The following is a 14008-nucleotide window of genomic DNA, read 5'->3' on the forward strand; positions in this document are numbered from 1 at the left end:
TTCAGGAGGCTGAGGCAGGAGAATTGCTGTGAGTTTGAGGCCGACCTGGGCTACATAGGGAGTTCAAGGCCAGCCCAAACTACATAGCGAGACCCTGTCTCAAATAAATAAAATAAATAATAAATAAATAAAATAAAAAACTTTAATAATTTAAAAAATACATGTTACATAAAAATTCTCATCTTAATCATGCTAAGTGTTAAGTTCCTTCTATGGTTAGGTAGCCTTTAGCACCATCTGTCTTCAGAATTCTTTTAATTTGCAAAACTAAAGCTCTGCATCCATTAAACCCTAACTTTCTGTCCCTAAGATCCCCCCATACTGGGCCTTTTCACTGGGCTACATCTTCTCCTTTGTGTGTGTGTGTGATCACTGTGGTGGCTTTATTTTTATTTTTATTTTTATTTCTTAATTTATGTTTCATTATGTTTATTGGTACATTTTAGGTATACAATACAGTTACATTCATCACTGGGATCTTGTACCTGTACATGAGTCTCTTGGTTCTTATTTTTCCCCCTTCCCCTGCCCTCCCTTCACCCCCTCCACCCTTCCCTATTTGCAAAGACTTTGTTTCCATATTTTCCTTTTCTCATATTTTTTCTTTTCCCTTCTTTCCTTTCCCCTACCCCTCCCACTTCCCCTACCTCTTTGGACCTTTTCTTCCTATTTGACATTATCAATTATACATTTTGATCCTTATTTACACTTTTAGTTTTTCACACCAGAGAAACCATTCGGTATTTACACACGTGTGTCCTATTTATTTCACTTAAGAGTATGGCCTCAGGGCCGGGGATTTAGCTCAGTGGTTTTGCCACCTGCTGCGCAACCACAAGGACCCGAGTTTGATCCCTGGTACAAAAAAAAAAAGAGGATGGCCTCAGTGTGCATCCACTTAGTTATAAATGCCTCTAGTTTCTTGTTCTTGTGTGTGTGTGTGTGTGTGCTTGCAAGGCAGATGGCAGAACCACTGAGCTAAGTCCCTGGCCCCTAGTTTGTCCTTCTTTATGGCTGAGTAGTACTCCATTTTATAAAAAAAAACCCAAAAACCCCCACATCTTCTTTATCCAGTTTCCAGTTGATGGCCAATTGGGCTGTTTCCAAGCTTTAGCTATTACAAACTATCCTGCTATAAACATGGGTGCACATATATAGCTGTGGTATGATTCTTTCTTTCTTTTTCTTTTTCTTTTTTTTTTTTTTTGGTACTGAGGATCAAACTTGGGTCCTTGTGCTTGTGAGGCAGGTGGTGGCGGAACCACTGAGTTAAATCCCCGGCCCTCCTTTTGATTTTTTTATTTTGGGATAGGGTCCTGCTGAGTTCCGCAGGCAGAACTCAAACTTGTGATCCTCCTGCCTCAGCCTCCCAGAGTGCCTCCGTCCTTACAAGCCTATGCACCATGCCCAGCTTTGTCTCTGTGAATCGGCTCATCCACATCGTAGCCTGGGTCGCGCTTTATGTCTCTTAGGGACTGAACAACACCCCATGTAGGGACGTGCTGCATTTACCTGTTCACCTGGCAGTGGACACTGGGTAGCTGCCACCTTTTTTCTCCTCCCAGCACTGGGAATTGAACCCAGTGGCAAAGCAAGTGCTCTCCCTCTGAGCTGTACTCCAGCTCTGCGTGTGTGTGTCGCACATGTGCACATGTGTTACCTGGGATGGAACCCAGGGCCTTCATGCTCATCCACATCCCCCAGCTCTTCCCTTTGAAAATATTTTTAATTTGAGGACAAGTTCTCACTGTATTGCCCAGGCTGGCATATACCTTGAGATCCTCCTTCCTCAGCCTCCCCAAAAGCTGGGCTTTATAAGCGCGTGCCTCTGGACACTCTGGTACATTTTCGGCCCACTGTCTCATTCCAGAACCTTTCCTCTCCCCAGAAAGACAACCCTGCCCAGTGAGCAGCGCTCTCCACGCCCTGCCCTGCCTGGCCCCACCAGGTCCTAATTTGTTTTTCCTGGAGTCACCTGTCCCGGATGTTTCCTGTTCATGGACTGTATAGTGCATGGCCATTCACTCAGTGTCACCTCTTCAGGGTCCCTCCTCTCCCTTCCCTCCACTTTCCTGCTCCTCTTCCTCTCCGTCTCCCTCCTTTCTCTGAGATGGGGTCTCTGCAGCCCAGGCTGGCTCTGAACGCTTGGCCTCAAGCAACCTCCCTGTCCCAGCCCCCAAGTAGCCAGGACTACAGGTGTGCGCCCCTCCTGGCCCACTGTTAAGCACTGTCCCAAAGTGTTTCACGGTGACGTCCTCTGGGTTGGGCTCAGCGCCCCAGCCCTTGCGGGTTGGCCCTGTCTTCCAGGCCCTGAGCTGGTTGTTCGGGTGGAACAGCTCGCTTCCTGTCTTCTACATCCGGGAGAGGAGCCAGAGGGTCCTGCTGTACGTGTGCGGCCACACGGCGGTCATCTACAACGTCCCGAGGAACACGCAGCACCACCTGCAGGTAGGGGCCTCACCTTGCTCCTTCTCTTCCAGCCCTGCTCCTGGCTCCGAGCTCAGCACCCGCAGCTGAGCGACAGCAGGCTGTGCTGATTTTGTCACAAGACTTCAGAGTGTTGGGAACAATGCTACATAATTCTAAGGAAAAATCATTTGGTTAGTCTAGTTCTCTTGCCTACAGCCCAGCTACAGAATAACTCCAGTTTGGCCTCCGGTCACAACTGAGACTTCAGTGATCCTTCCCCTGTCTCCTACATCAGAGCACCCGTAGTTTTACATCTCTGCCTCTGCGGGGTTAGACCCAGTGCCACCGAGGTCCAGGAAACAGGTGGCCATTCCCGAGGGACGCATTCTATTCTGATATCCTGAGGCTCCAGGGTTGGCAGCGACACCCTAGCCCTGCCCAGACAGTGACTGGGCCTCCTGACTGAGAAGTTTTGGGGAGAGCAGGGTGTGGTGGTTGCGAGCCTGTCATCCCAGCACTCAGCAGGCTGAGGCAGGAGGATTTCCAAGAGTTTAAAGCCAGCCTGGGCTACATAGTGAGACCCTATCTAAAGAAAAGAAAAGACAAAACGCCACTGTGCTTCCTCCAGTCCGGCCATCCGGGCTCCTTTCACCTCACCATCACCCACCCTGGGTCCCGTTTCCCTGTGGCTGACTTCCCCCTGTTTGACCTGGTAAAGACCTCAGCCACCTGTCACCGGCACGTGTGGCCATGGGACCTTCCTTTGGGGCCACCTTGACCCAGAACGTCACAGTGGTTGCCTGAGCCCAGGGGCTGGGGTTATCGGACCCAGGTGCCGCTGAGGGCTTCGCTCTCCCAGTGGCCACAAAGGCAGGGGAACCATAGGGACCCCAGGGGCCCAGGGCCCCTGCTGGGAGCTGGGGCAGGGGAAAGGGACTCTAAGAAGCAACCCACCGGGAGACGGAGCCCCAGAAGACCCATGCAGATGCATTTCCTTCTTCACCTCCGCAGGGCCACCGGAACGTCATCTCCTGCCTGTGCGTCAGTGAGGACCGGCGGTGGATCGCCACTGCAGACAAGGGGCCCGGCTGCCTGATCATCATCTGGGACTCATTCACAGGGTAGGCTGGGTCTGCACTGCAGAGTCTCTGCCACTGTGACTAAGCAAAGATGGGGCCCGAGCAAGGCTGACTCAGAGTAACCCGACTCACACAAGTTCACAGCATAAAGCAGAGGCTGGGCCTGTCCCTTCCCATGAGAAGCATTGCTCTCATAGGGACAGATCTTCTAGTCATGGGTCAGGCCACCTCTTCTGGGAGGGTTTTAATGGTTGCCACCCAGTGTCCCCTCCCCAGCCCTGGGCATGCCCGCTTCCTGCTGCCCGTCCCCTGCTGCTGGCTCTTCCCTAAAGGGCCTTTGCTCTGAGCTACACTCCTAGCCCTCTTTGCATTTTTAAATTTTGAGACAGGATCTCACTAAGTTGCCTGGGCTGGGCTTGAACTTGCGATCCTCCTGCCTCAGCCTCCCAAAGTACAGGGATTACATGCGTGTGCCTGGCTACTATTTCCAAATAAAGCCACATGCTGAGGTTCTGGGTAGACGTGGATTTGGGGGACATCATCCAACCCACCCATGCAGGGGTCAGTACCTCGTGTCCCTGGAAGGGTTTTCTTTTTTTTCTTTCCCTCCTGGTCCCGAGCTGAGTAGGACTCAGACTCTGCCGAGGTGGGAAGGCCCGGCAGGTGCGGGTGGCAGAGGCTGTTACTGTCCTGGAGCCAGGGACATGGGGTCTGCCCCCCGCCCACTATGACCTCCACAGGACGAGTCGCCAGTCCCCATCCTCCTCTGCCTCATTCTTGGGGCTCCTGACCCTGCATGTGTGGGCAACTCTGACACGGCACCCCTGGCTCCCCTCCCCGCTGTCCCTCTGTCCCTTCTCACTGTCCCTCTGGGGTCCCTGGGACGAGCCCTGCGGTGAGGAGCTGTTACATGCTGTTCCCCAGTCAGGAGCCACAGCTTTCGGTGGCGTTCCCTCCTCTTCCTGAGAGGAGGTGGCAGGGGCCGTCCCTGTGGAAGTTCCTGGGAGTCCTGCATCATCCACCTCCCGGATGCCTCCTGCCTGGGCTATTGCAGCAGGCGCCAAACCAGGCTCCATCCTCCAGGCCACTCTGGGCCAGCCTCCTTTGTGGTAAAATACAGACCTTTCAAAACCCACCAAGTTAGCCAGGTGTGGTGACACACGCCTGTCTTCCAGAACTCAGGAGGCTGAGGCAGGAGGATTGCTGGGAGTTCCAGACCAGCCTGGGCTCCATAGTGAGACCCTGTCTCAAGAAAACAAAACAAATCTACCAGTTCTGTGATTTTAAAAAGTGTAATCCAGTGGTGTTAATCCCATCCAAAATCCACAACCATCGCTGGTTCCCATTTCCAGCCATTTCTGTTGCTCGGAGTGAAACTCTATCCTGGTGCCCCCACCCCCAGGCGCCCTCTCCTCTGCCACCGCCTCTGCAGGCGCCTCCTGTACACAGGACCCGGCCGGGAAAGGAACCCTGCAGCAGGCGTCCTGCGGGGTCTGTGGCTTTCCCGGGGCTGTTTTCAGGGTTCCCCCACAGGGGCCTGTGCGGCGCAGTCCTGTCCGTCCCATTGTGTGGATCAAACATTCTGTTGGGCCGAGGATTTAGCTCAGTGGTGCCACGCCTACCTGGCAAGCAAAAGGTCCTCAGTTCGATCCCTGGTATGGAAAAAAACCCAAAAAACATTTTGTCCACTCATCTGCTCATGTTTTTGTTTGTTTGCTTGTTTTTTGAGCCAGGGCTTCACTATGTAATTTAGGCTGGCTTTGAACTCACTGTGATCTTCCTGCCTCAGCCTCCTGAGAATGCTGGGATCACAGGTGTGTGCGCCACCACACCCAGCTAATCGGTTCTTTTTTTGGTACCAGGGATCAAACTCGGGTCCTTGCGCTTGCGAGGCAGGTGGCGGAACCACTGAGCTAAATCCCCAACCCAATCGTTTCTTTTTTAATTTCCAAGCTAAGCATAACTGATTGACTGAAACATATGAGTGAGTTTTATGATGGCTTTGGGGCCCAGAAGAGGTTATTCAGAGATGTTTTGGTTTTGGAATTAGTATTCGCTTTATTGACATGAGAAACTGACATCTGTGGTTCTTAAGCTTTTTGTTCAACTTACAAATCTTGCTGTGCTTGCAAATGTAGCATATTTTTGCAGTCACCTGTGAGGAGGCTTTGATGAATGTTTGGCCTCACACACTTAGTCCTTAATTCTTTTTCAACATCTTAAATGGCATTTAGAAATGTAATATATTCTGTTTTATGTTTAAGTGTTTTAGTGCTCTTATTAACAAACAAATCCTTCACCAGTATTTAAGTAATTCCTGTAAATCTAATAAGTTTAGGGATAAATACAGTAAATCTTAAATTCTCCTAAATGCTCTAGCATTGTTTATAAACCTCGTGCGGTTTTAGTTTAAAATTGCAAGTCTAAATCAACGACCTATTTTAAATTAGAATCACAAGTTGACTCTGTTGGAGATTCTAGTATATCAAATTCTCTTCTTCAGCATTATGTATTCCTTTAAAATGAACTAATTTTCTTTGTATAAAGTCGTCAGCACGGAGCTGACTGACTTCGTGGAATAAGACACATTTCCCCACTAAGAACTCCCATTGTCATTCCCGAAGACTGGACGATTGCCCTCCAGGTGCATTTTTTTGGTATTTTGAGACAAGGTCTCACTATGTATTCCAAGCTGGCCTTGAACTCACGGTGCTCTTCCTGCCTCAGCCTAGTGAGTGCTGGGAGTACAGACATCCACCACCACTCCTAGTCCCTATGCATTTTTGGTCTCTTTCTCATTTTTTTGGTACTGGGGATCGAACTCCGGACCTTAAGCTTCCAAGGCAGGCCGCGGAACCACTGAGCTAAATCCCCTGCCCTCGTTCTTTTTTGAAGGCAGCATAGTTATTCACTATGTGGTTGTGACATAATCTTTTAAAAATAATTCTTGTTGCTAATGGACACTTGCCCCCCCCCCCCCGGCCCCCATGTATCTTCACCTGTGTTTAATGAGCACGCGCATTTACACTCCTCCGCGCTGTGTGCAGAGGCCCGGCCCGGCGCCTTCCCATTCTCCCGTCGGTCACCTTTCCCGGGTTTGCATCCTCTGTGTACGACACAGTGCCCGGCGGAGAACCAGGAGCAGTGGGCGCGGCCCCGCACCTGGCCGCTGCCCTGAGCGCGGCTCGGCACCCGGAAGAGACCCGGACCCCGTTCGCCCCCTGGCTTCGGAAGCTGGGGTGGGAGCCAAGCCCTTCCTGTCTTGCAGCATCCCCGTGCACACCATATTTGACAGCTGCCCGCAAGGGAACGGCATCAGGGCTATAGCCATCAGCCACGACGCCAAGTACCTGGCCACCGTCTCCGATGCTGACGCCCAGGTACAGGCCCACGCAGTCCGGAACCCGGCCGGGGGGCCCCGGGGCGCCTTTGCGCACCTGCTCAGTTGCCCGAAGCCGGGGCGCGGGGTCTCAGGCGCTGCCTGCTCTCCCTCCTCCAGGAAGTCTGTATCTGGAGGTGGACTCTGGCGGTGGAGACGCCTGCGTGCACCCTGGAGCTCCCCAGAGAGCACGGCTTCCAGGTGAGTAGGGTCACCCCAGAGAACTTGGCCTACAGCTACCGAAGCCGGGTCTGTTCGCCTTTTGCCGCAGCGGAGTTTGCAGTGGTGCGTGGAACTTTCTAGAGACACGCTCCTCTCCAGACTCATTTATCTTTGCTAATAACAGCTAATGAGTTTCAAGCACTTCGGATGCACTGAATCTGCTGAATTCTTTACTTACCTTATCTCACGTAATCCAGTAATCCACAAAAACATGCTGGCGAGGAGACACCAATACCCGTGGACTGCTCCTGTGAATTATTAAATAACTGGGCTAGAGTCTCCCAGCTGGCTGCCTTTCTTATTCTAGAAACAAGCTCTTACCTGCTTTTAACCTGGTCCCAAATTTGCAAGGTGCATAAAGGAGTTACTGCTGGGTGTGGTGGTGGATGCCTGTAATCCCAGCACTGGGAAGGCTGAGGCAGGAGGATCACTGTGAGTTGTAGGCCCACCCAAAGGACATAGGGAGACCATCTGGAAAGAACAACAGCAAAAGTTATTATTACTCTTGGTTTCCATGGAGTGACTGTGACCAACACCTTCAGGGTGGTGCTGGGGGCTGTGCTGAATCCATAGATCACTTCGGGGAGCATTGTCATTTTAATTGTGTCCTCTTCCCACCGTGAGCACCAGGTGTCTTGCTGTTTGTTTATGTCTTCTTTAATTTTTTAGCAGTATTTTGTAATTTTCAGAGTCTACGTCTTTCGCCTCCTGCGTTAAATTTATTCCTATGCATTTATTCTTTTTAGTGCTCTTGTAAGTGGAATTGTTTTCTTAATTTCTTTTTCTGGTTGTTCCTTGCTAGTACATAGAAATGCAGCTGGGTCTGTGGGTTGGTTTTGTGTCCTGCAACTTTGCTGAATGCACTATTTAAATTTAAATTGATTACAATTAAATAAAATGACGAATTTGGTTTCTCAGTTTTACTAGGCACAATTTTTGTTTTTCAGTACGGGGGATTACACCCAGGCCCTTTGCACCAAGCTGCATCCCCAGCCCCTCTTATTTTTGATTTTGAAACGGTCCCTTAATTGCTAGGTTACCCAGGCTGGGCTCGAACTTGCAGTCTCCCTGCTATCCTGTCCTCCTCTGCCTCCACCTCCCCTTGCTGCTTTTCCTCTGAGATCTTCTCTTCCATCCCGTTTTCTCCCCAGGCGGCCTGGGGTCGCCTCCTCCCCTGAAGCCTCCAGCTCACCCAGCAGCCTTCATGGTCAGCGAGCCTTTCTCCTTCTCTGTCTCTTTTTTTTTTCTTTCTTTTCAGTTTATTGCATGGAGTTACAGTGGTCCCTTGACTTACGAACTCAATTTGTTCTCGAGGGCTAGTTGTAACTCAGGCTCAGGCTCCTCTGCACAGCCTTCACAGTCTCTCCTGTACTCAGGCAGATCTCAGTGTCCTTAGAGAGATGTAGGCCCAGGATTTCTCAGTGAACCCACACAGGAGAGGATGCTGTAATACTCCTTCCGGGACTCTTTAAGGGTCAATCTGTATCTGAGACTATCTGGAAGCACGAGTGGCGGGCATTTGGGTCGTAACGCAAGACTTTGGTCGTAAGTTAGAACTAAAATTCTGGGTGTAACCCAAGTTTTTCATATGTTAGCCTGGCCATAACTCGAGGGTCCACTGTACACTAGTCTAAGTGAAAGCAGACCCCAAGTGGTTACATGATACAAGCTGTGAGTCTTTTATTTTATTTTATTTTTTGCTGTGAGGTTTTTAAACTTGTGACAAGGGACAGAAGGGACATTCTGCTCATTGCAAGGAAATCCTCACTTAGGTTTCCGTGAGCCACAAGCACTTAAAACCCATGATCCATCCGCGGATCAACCTTGGCCAGCACAGCCCCTACCAGCAGCTGGGTGTGTTCTGCGCTGGTCGCCCTGGAGCTGGATGACCTCTCCATATTCTGGGTGCTCGATTACAGTACCACTGCAGGCCAAGTCCTTCTTACACGCCTTCCCCAACTTCTTTTTATGGAGACCATCAGCGATCCCGTGGACAGTAAGGGTCTTCCCGCCATCTCTTTTGGATTCTGCCATGGGTATAATCTGCAGTGCCAGCAGGAAGCCGGGCATCACCCTTACTTGCATCAGCAAAGGGGTCGAAAGAGTGGAGAGTGGACATGCCACACGATTCCTTTTCCTCAGTGGAATTGGCCTGGGGAAGGGGCTGTGGGAGAACGGGAAGGGGGAGATGGGCATACGGACGGACGGATGGACAGATGGATCCCAGGAAGCAGGGGTTAAGGGGAGGCAGCCGGGCCGGCGTGGTTCAGTGTCTCAGGCCTTTCTTTTTTTGTCTCAACATTGTGCTCCCAGCTCCCTCCCAGCCCTTTTTATATTTGTATTTTGAGAGCTCATCTGAGGTCCTGGAGGGTAGCAAAGCCACTTGTGTGCCCCGGCTGAGGAGTACCCCTCCCCTCCCAGGGACAGCCGCCCTCACCTGGACGGCCAGATCTTCCATGTCCACCTTGGCGATCAGTGGGGTGACAGATGTCACAGCCAGATCACCTTCACGTCCAGTGTATTTTTTTATTTTGAGACAGGGACTCGGTAAGTCACTAAATTCCCTGGACTGGACTCAGATTTGTAGTCCTCCTGCCTCAGCCTCCCAAAATGCTGGGATGATAGGTGTGCACCACCATGCATGGCCAGCATGGCAATTTTTGAAATGGGTAAAACATTATGTCCCTCCTTTACTTACAATCCTTCAGTGATTTCTCACTGCCCTTAGACAAAATCCAAAACTCTATGTTGTGGTCTCCCAGGTAGGATCTGATCTATCCATCAGTCTCCCAGCATCTGTCCTCTTGATTATTAGTGTTTCTCATTTGTCTTTTCTAGAATTTTATAGAAACACCCTCCTTCTCCCCAGATGTCATTGGCTTTTTTCACTCAACTTAATTATGTTGTTGTGTGTATCGGTGATTTATTCTTTTTCATGTTTGGAAGCATCTCTGTTTATTCACTATTGATGGACATTGGCCTTGTGTCCTGGTTGTGGCTGTTAAAAATAAAGCTGCTGTGAATGGCCATTCACACATCTTCATGTCTATATCTTAATTTCTTGTGGTCCTGGTCTTTATTTTTGAGGGATGCTTCCCCCGAGTTTAGTGTCCCAGATTAGTAGATTTTTCTCCTTTGGGCACTTTGAAGACAGAATTCCATCATCTTCTGGCTGCTACCAGTTCTGTTGAGAAGTCAGCTGTCAGCCCCTCTTTTGAAAGGAACCTGGATGCTTTTAAAGATTTTTTTGGTTTTCAGCAGTTTTTCAGTGATGTGTTTTTGTGTACAGAGTATGTTGTTGACGTTTTTTTAAAAAAATCATTATTCTTTGGGGCTTCTTGAAACTGGGATATATTATCTCTTTCCTCAGTTTTGGAAAATTCTCAGCATTGTTTCTCTAAAGGTCCCTTTGACCACACCTTTCTTTCCTCTTCTTGTAGGACTCCAGTTACCTGAGAGCTGGAGCTTCTCCCATTGTGTCCTGTTGCTCTTTTCTGTTTTTCTGTCCTTGATCCTTTGTGCTCCAGCCTGGATAGTTTCTACTATTTGTCTCCCTTCTCAGGAATATCTAATTCTCTTTTAAACCATCTTTTGCATTTTTTTAAATCATTTTTTTCAGATCTAAAATTTCCCTTTGATTCTTCTTTTTTTGGCACCAGGGATTGAACTCTGGACCTTGCGCTTTCAAGGCAGGTGGCAGAACCACTAGCTAAATCCCTGCCCCCACCCCCTTTTTAATAGAGCTATTTGCTGTGGTTGTCATTTTGTCCCTTGCTTTCTTGTACATATTGCTGCCAGTTATTATCAGGTCTGTGTCTGGTAGTCCCAGCACCCAGACCCCTGTGGGCCTCTTTCTGTTGACTGCCGTTCTCCCATGGTGTTAGGTTATGTGCATGTGTCTCATAGGCTTGGCTATTTTTCTTTCAATACTTGATTTTTTTGTTGGTTTGCTTGGTTTTTTTTTTTTTTTTTTTTTGCTTGTTTATTTTTGAGACAGGGTCTCACTATGTAGTTCAGGCTGGCCTTGAATTCCCAGTGTTCCTCCTGCCTCAGCCTCCTGAGTGCTGGGATTACAGGTGTGTACCACCATGCCCAGCACCATGTCTTTTCTTGCATTCATTCATATCCCTACTGAGTTGTTTGTTTATTGCAATACTGGGCATTGAACCCAGGGCCTTTGCATTGCACTACACCCCTAGCCCTTTTGATTTTCTTTTTTTTTTTTGCAACAGGTTCTCACTAAGCTCCCCAGGCTGGGCTCAAACTTGTGGTCCTCCTGTCCAGCCTCCCAGAGTGCTGAGATTACAGGCATGCACCCCCACACCTGGCCAGTTACTTCATTAAAATTATTATTTAATTTTAACATTTACCCTAACCAGTAGAAAAAAATGTATTATTACATGACATATTTTCATTCCTTATATTTCAGAACTACCTTACTTTTAACCCAGCAAATAATAAAGAATTGGTGAGCAATAGTAAAACACAGACAATATATTATTGGTGGGTAAGTAAAAACATTTCAATTTGTTTAAATATGGGTACAGGTTAGGTTTATTCTTTGAATACATGTGTTTTGCTAATGTAACGATATAGTATCTAGTTAGGGAGCAGTGAATATACATGGAATGTTTTGATTTATTTCAGTCCTATTGGAAATTAGCATATTAAGTCAGAAGCTGATAGTGAAATTTTATTTAATTTTTTAAAGTAATAAGGCAAATATTTATTTTTCGTGTATTTAGCAGGTAGTAACGGTAGGACTCGCTGAAACCTTGGACCTTATTCCCTTTCAGAAAGGAATTAGCTGGACAGGGATTTAGCTCAGTGGTGCCACTGCCTGCCTCACAAGCGCAAGGTTCTGAGTTCAATTTCTGGCGCCCCCCTCCCCCCCCAAAAAACCAGAAAGGAATTGGCGAACTGATCAGCAGTATATACACAATCACAGGCCAAAGGGATTAATTTAGAGAAATTTTCATAGTTAAATGTAGAATTAGCACAGGACTCAGCAGTTCCCAGGTAACCCCGAAGGATTTGGGAGTTTGAACAAACACTTTTAGACAGATCCTCACTGTAGCAGCACTGGTGGGAATCAAAGGGCAGAGCAAACCAAAGAGCAGACCTGGCGGAGCAGGTGACCCAGACTCGGGAGGTCTTGGTTCTTTTTTTTTTTTGGCACCGGGGATCAAACTCTGGTCCTTGCGCTTGCAAGGCAGGCGGGGGAACCACTGAGCTGAATCCCCGGCCCTGTTGGTTCTTGACAGGTCAGGGACAGGCGTGCCAGACGGGGCTGAAAGGGAGAAACGCCCTGTGCTGTGCCCTTCCTCTTGCCTGGAATGTGGGACTCAGCCAGTCTGTGAGGAGCAGGGAGAAAGGGTGGGGCTGCTGAGCAGTGTGGGGTGAGCTTCAGGTGAGGACAGTGTCTTGGGATTAGATAGAAATGACAGCTGAGCTAGGCGTGGTGGTGCACGCCTGTCATCCCAGCATTTGGGAGGCTGAGGCAGGAGGATTGCCACGAGTTTGAGGCCAGCCTGGCCTACATAGTGAGACCCTGTCTCCCCCAAAAAACCCCAAACACACAAGAAATGACAGTTGAACTGTATGCTTTAAAGTTGTTAATGATTAATTTTATGTTAAGTGCATTTCACCTCAACTTTTAAGAAAATGGATCCTGGCACAGTAGCACACACCTCTAATCCCAGCTACTTTGGAGGCTGAGGCAGGAGGATTGCGAGTTTGAGGCCAGCCCAGGCAACTTAGTGAGACTCTGTCTCAAAATAAGAATAAAAAGGGCTGGGGGTGGAGCTCAGTGACAGAGCTCTTGCCTAGCAGGAAGGAGGCCCTGGGTTCAATCCCCAGTCTAGACACCCACACCCACACTGAATCACTGACTGTCAGGGGTATTTACTGTTTCCAGTATTTATTTTTAGTTTAGTTTAGTTTTAATGTAGAATTCAAATTCATATTAACAACCATCAAAAGTCACAGTTGTTTGTGGCTTTTTTTTTTTTTTTGTCCTAATGATTGAACCTGGGGCCTCAAATGCAGGGCAAACCACGCTGATCTTTTTCCCCAGCCTTTTTTATTTTTTACTTTGCAACAGGGTGTCGCCACATCCCCAGGTTACCCAGGCTGGTTTTGAACCTCTGATCCTCCTTCTTCAGCCTCCCAGAGTGCTGGGATTATAAGTATTTTGTGGCATTTTGAAATGTATTATCTTTTCTTTCAGAATGTTGTTAGCTATTGCCCAAGAAGCAGCTTTTCTTACCTGTAGAAGCTATAAATCTCTGACCTTGTTTAGATATGTTTTATTTTATTTTTCTATTATGTAGTTCTTCGGGAAACCAAGGTTTTTTAGTAATGACTTTTTTTCCTGTGCCTGTCAGCATGAAGAGAAAGATACACTTGTTCACAGTGCCCCACTTCTAGTGGAGAATGTGAGTATGCCTGTTGCATTTTATACGTCCAGTTTCGCGCAGAATAAGTATGTACGTACAAGCTTAGTTGTTTTGTGTTGTGCTCTGTATGTCTTAGTATTAAACCAGAGGGGAATAGTTTGAAAATTTTTACCTAGGTCCTTTATCTACACTGAATTGTCAGTTGAAAATAATGGGAGTATTGTTAAGATAAAATGTTCTGGAGAAAAGTCCACTAGTCTGAGAAAATGTTCCCTGAGGTGGTGGCTTTTATAAGGTCTCCGTGCATATTGATAAAGAAGGAGAGTTAATTTGAAGCGCCGTGAAGTGGAGTAGTTGGCATGACTGGATCCTTATGAAACTGCTCAGTTGCTGAATAATAAAAAACAATATAGAATATTTAGATGCTTAAGACCCCACAGGGAGCTTGGTGTGGTGGTGCTGGCCTGTAAACCCTACACTCGAGAGGCTGAGGCAGGAGGATCGCTTTGAGTTTGAGGTCA

General features: G+C 48.3%; 1 protein-coding gene across 10 annotated transcripts in view; it reads left to right on the plus strand.

Annotated features, from left to right (window-relative positions):
- Cfap251 (cilia and flagella associated protein 251) overlaps positions 1 to 14008 on the plus strand; it is a 50415-nt gene that overhangs the window by 6047 nt on the left and 30360 nt on the right. For 9 of the 10 annotated variants that reach the window (XR_002394561.2, XR_002394562.2, XM_021257536.2 and 6 more), the window contains 6 exons: positions 2308 to 2448; positions 3421 to 3530; positions 6757 to 6868; positions 6988 to 7068; positions 11519 to 11596; positions 13476 to 13526. Coding sequence is in view for 8 of the 10 variants with exons in the window: in XM_021257536.2 (XP_021113195.2) it covers positions 2308 to 2448; positions 3421 to 3530; positions 6757 to 6868; positions 6988 to 7068; positions 11519 to 11596; positions 13476 to 13526 (573 nt within the window). In the remaining 2 variants the exon portion in view is untranslated. The remainder of the gene's footprint in view (positions 1 to 2307; positions 2449 to 3420; positions 3531 to 6756; positions 6869 to 6987; positions 7069 to 11518; positions 11597 to 13475; positions 13527 to 14008) is intronic. The other variant, XM_021257538.2, reaches the window with a different exon arrangement.

Source organism: Heterocephalus glaber, unplaced genomic scaffold, assembly GCF_053883595.1.
Source record: "Heterocephalus glaber isolate CG9 unplaced genomic scaffold, H.glaber_assembly_v1.0 deba00001687, whole genome shotgun sequence".
In the NCBI taxonomy this organism is placed as follows: Eukaryota; Metazoa; Chordata; class Mammalia; order Rodentia; family Bathyergidae; genus Heterocephalus; species Heterocephalus glaber.